General features: G+C 39.9%; 2 protein-coding genes across 2 annotated transcripts in view; one reads left to right on the forward strand and one right to left on the reverse strand.

Annotated features, from left to right (window-relative positions):
• SARC_00713 (hypothetical protein) overlaps positions 1 to 495 on the reverse strand; it is a gene marked incomplete at both ends in the record, with an annotated part of 2,035 nt that extends 1,540 nt beyond the window's left edge. Inside the window, one exon of the mRNA XM_014305612.1 lies at positions 175 to 495. Coding sequence (XP_014161087.1) covers positions 175 to 495 — 321 coding nt within the window. The remainder of the gene's footprint in view (positions 1 to 174) is intronic.
• A 1,637-nt stretch (positions 496 to 2,132) lies between these two features.
• SARC_00714 (hypothetical protein) lies at positions 2,133 to 2,771 on the forward strand (the record flags this gene model as incomplete). The annotated part of the gene is made up of 1 exon (XM_014305613.1): positions 2,133 to 2,771. One exon carries the CDS (start codon positions 2,133 to 2,135, stop codon positions 2,769 to 2,771), a length of 639 nt encoding a protein of 212 aa, XP_014161088.1.
• Between the last annotated feature and the right edge of the window lie 210 nt (positions 2,772 to 2,981).

The following is a 2,981-nucleotide window of genomic DNA, read 5'->3' on the forward strand; positions in this document are numbered from 1 at the left end:
TATATATATTAGAAGGGTCTAACTCCTTCACGTATCAATAGTAAGTATTTGTTATCTTGGAAATGCCCGCTATTATACTATGAAAGCTTATACGTATCTATACTGCAATAATACATGTGTATCTCGACGCGTTCGAATGCGAGTCATTGGGAGACAGTAACTTTAAGGACATACATTGGGCTCAGCGGTGGAGCTAATCACAAAAGTACTGTCTCCATCACTCCGCTCCAACAGTCCAAGTGTGAACCCCTTAGTAATAGATGCACCGAGAACTCTTTGTAATACCCCATGGGCGGCGTGTAATGCTTGGCTTCTGGTTTTGTACGGTGTGGGACGAAATATTCCACTATCTACTTCCTCATATCTCTTGACACTGCCAGGCACATTTCCATCTATCTCAGGTACTCCTTGCAAAGAATAATATTCACCCGATCTTACTATCGAAATAATTGTTTGCGTCTTTGTAACATCATTATGGGAAGATGGTACCGACATATGAATATCTTGTATGTCTGGATAATGTCGTACCGTTACAAAAAAAAGATCGCATCTGAAACCTAACAGCGCAATGAGTGTTAAACTCATTAACTGTAGGCACAAGCGCCATCTCGAGATTGTTGGTGATTTCTTCTCCAAGTAACGGGAATTGTGCGAGCAAAGACTGACTTTCTGCTTTTCTTCCTGCATGTCTATGATCCGTCGTCCGCATAGCCGATGGGCATAATATGACTTGCGTATTTGGGATTTTTGTTTTAGGGATAAATAGATGCAATATATTGCAATTTACATATTTATTATAAAAGCTGTATGACGTTTCAGAAAAGCCATTACTTTTGAAATTCCAAATATGGATTTGCTGCGGAAAGGGAAATTCTTTCAATAAACCAGGTTTTCTCGAAGAAAAGCTCACGAATCAATTCACAAGTTTCAACCACATGTTTTTGAAACGGAATACATACTGCTGACAAATGTATGAATGGTGGTACATTTCGTTCGATTTTAAATCAGGTGTGACCGTGTATATTTATGACATTATATTACATGCATCTCGATAATGACAGTAGTAAGTAGAGTACGTTGTGCCTATGTAGTGAACTTCGAAGTTCGAAGTTCGAAGTCCGAAATGTACATTCATAAATCAACCGGTTTTGAATTTTGAAAAGTGTACATTTATACGAGTTAGAAACTTCGAGATTTATCATCCGAAGACTGAAGGTCGAAAGTAGAAAGTAGAAATTCTCTGATGGCTATGTATTTAGAAGAAGGTGGCTATGGTACAAATAGTCTATATGCTTTAAAAAAAATGTATTTACGTAATATTTTGTATAATTTTCAGAGGGCTATGAATATTTCCGTTTTTCTTCTTTTTTTTTCAAACTGATACCACGCCCACAGCCGGCCCGCCACCAGGCGCCAGTCCGGGTCCTCTCATTTCTCCGACTTTAACAAGCCAACGCTACTCCAGTAGACCGCTTAAAATATGCCACAGATAGATTATATTATTGGTAAAATGCCACAGATATGGAATATCTGGTTTGAGATATCATAGATATCATAGTGTCGCGTTAAGTTCGAAAAAAACTAACTTCTCAACTCTGATTGGTTGACGCGCAAGATAACAAAAATCAGCTATAGATCGAGTACTGATAACTATTAAGTGATGCCACTTTAGAATCAGATTAATGTCTTTCTGTCACAGTATATCTTGGCTATTTCTGCTTGATTTAAAAGGCGGTTCTACGTATCATTAGATATTGGCTTACAGGTCATTTAATATTCACGAGTACATCAACCAGTATACACGCATCGCATCTACAAGTGCACATCACATCCCTGCATGTGAAGATACGCTCACTTTTGGGGGAGTTGCGCGCTATCTTAATAGGTTGATAATCGGAAATGTACATCACGTATGTTTATGGCCGTGTAATTAAAAAGTCCTATAACCGCAAGCACATCAACAAGTGAATGGGAGTAAATTTCATACAACGCCTCGTCAGAGCGCAATACGATCTCGCAACTAATACTACAAACATCAATATTGACATAGCAAGTATATCTGACTGGTTGAGTACATATTATCAAACACCAGTTATAAAGTGGAGAATATAAATCGATTATTGAGGTCCAATATGGCAACTCGTTCTGCTTCCGGCGCACGGGATGGAGCGATGCTCATACGTATCATGAGCGAAGACGACGTAGAGGTTGAAGCGATCAAAGTAGCCAGTCCGAGTACACCGAGACCGATAAGACTCGATAGTATAGATGGCAGCGTTGAATCGTTAAATATTGGCTCCAGTAACAATAAGCTGTTTGCCAGTACAGAGAACGATGTGCCACATTTACTTGCGTACACATCTGCGGGTGTGGTAGATTCGGCACCCACATGCGGGGACTTGTTGCAAGCCAGGCCTGCACTGCACAGACTGAGTGAAACGTCCATAGAAACAGGAACAGCCACTCTTGTTGATACACACGCATGTGAGAATTCAGATACGGACAAAGATACTGAGATAGATACAAGGATGGCATCAGCAAACAACACGGATATATTAGATAAGAGCGCCAGTAAAGATTCAAACACACGACCGCCGGCGTTGGGTACGCCAAGCACGTTTGATCTGACTGCGGAAGAGGAAAGCGGAAACAATGGACTGCAATATTATAAGATAGGTCGTACGTTGGGAACAGGCAGTCACGGGAAAGTCAAGTTAGCTACACACACGCTGTCGAATGTTCAGGTAGGTCAGGGTGAATCGCTGCATTAAATAGGTGTGTGTGATTCGGTTGTGAATGTTGTTTGTGGCTATGGCTGTGAATGTTGTTTTGTGAATATTGCTTTAAGTTCACATACAAGAACAACATGGGAATGATACTTAAATATGAATCATACAGCGATGTAAATTAAAAGTATGAACACGGTATATCACGACATCTATATATTCCAGATATGAATGTAACTTTTATGTGTGCATATG

The sequence above is a fragment of the Sphaeroforma arctica genome (assembly GCF_001186125.1).
Source record: "Sphaeroforma arctica JP610 unplaced genomic scaffold supercont1.24, whole genome shotgun sequence".
In the NCBI taxonomy this organism is placed as follows: domain Eukaryota; class Ichthyosporea; order Ichthyophonida; genus Sphaeroforma; species Sphaeroforma arctica.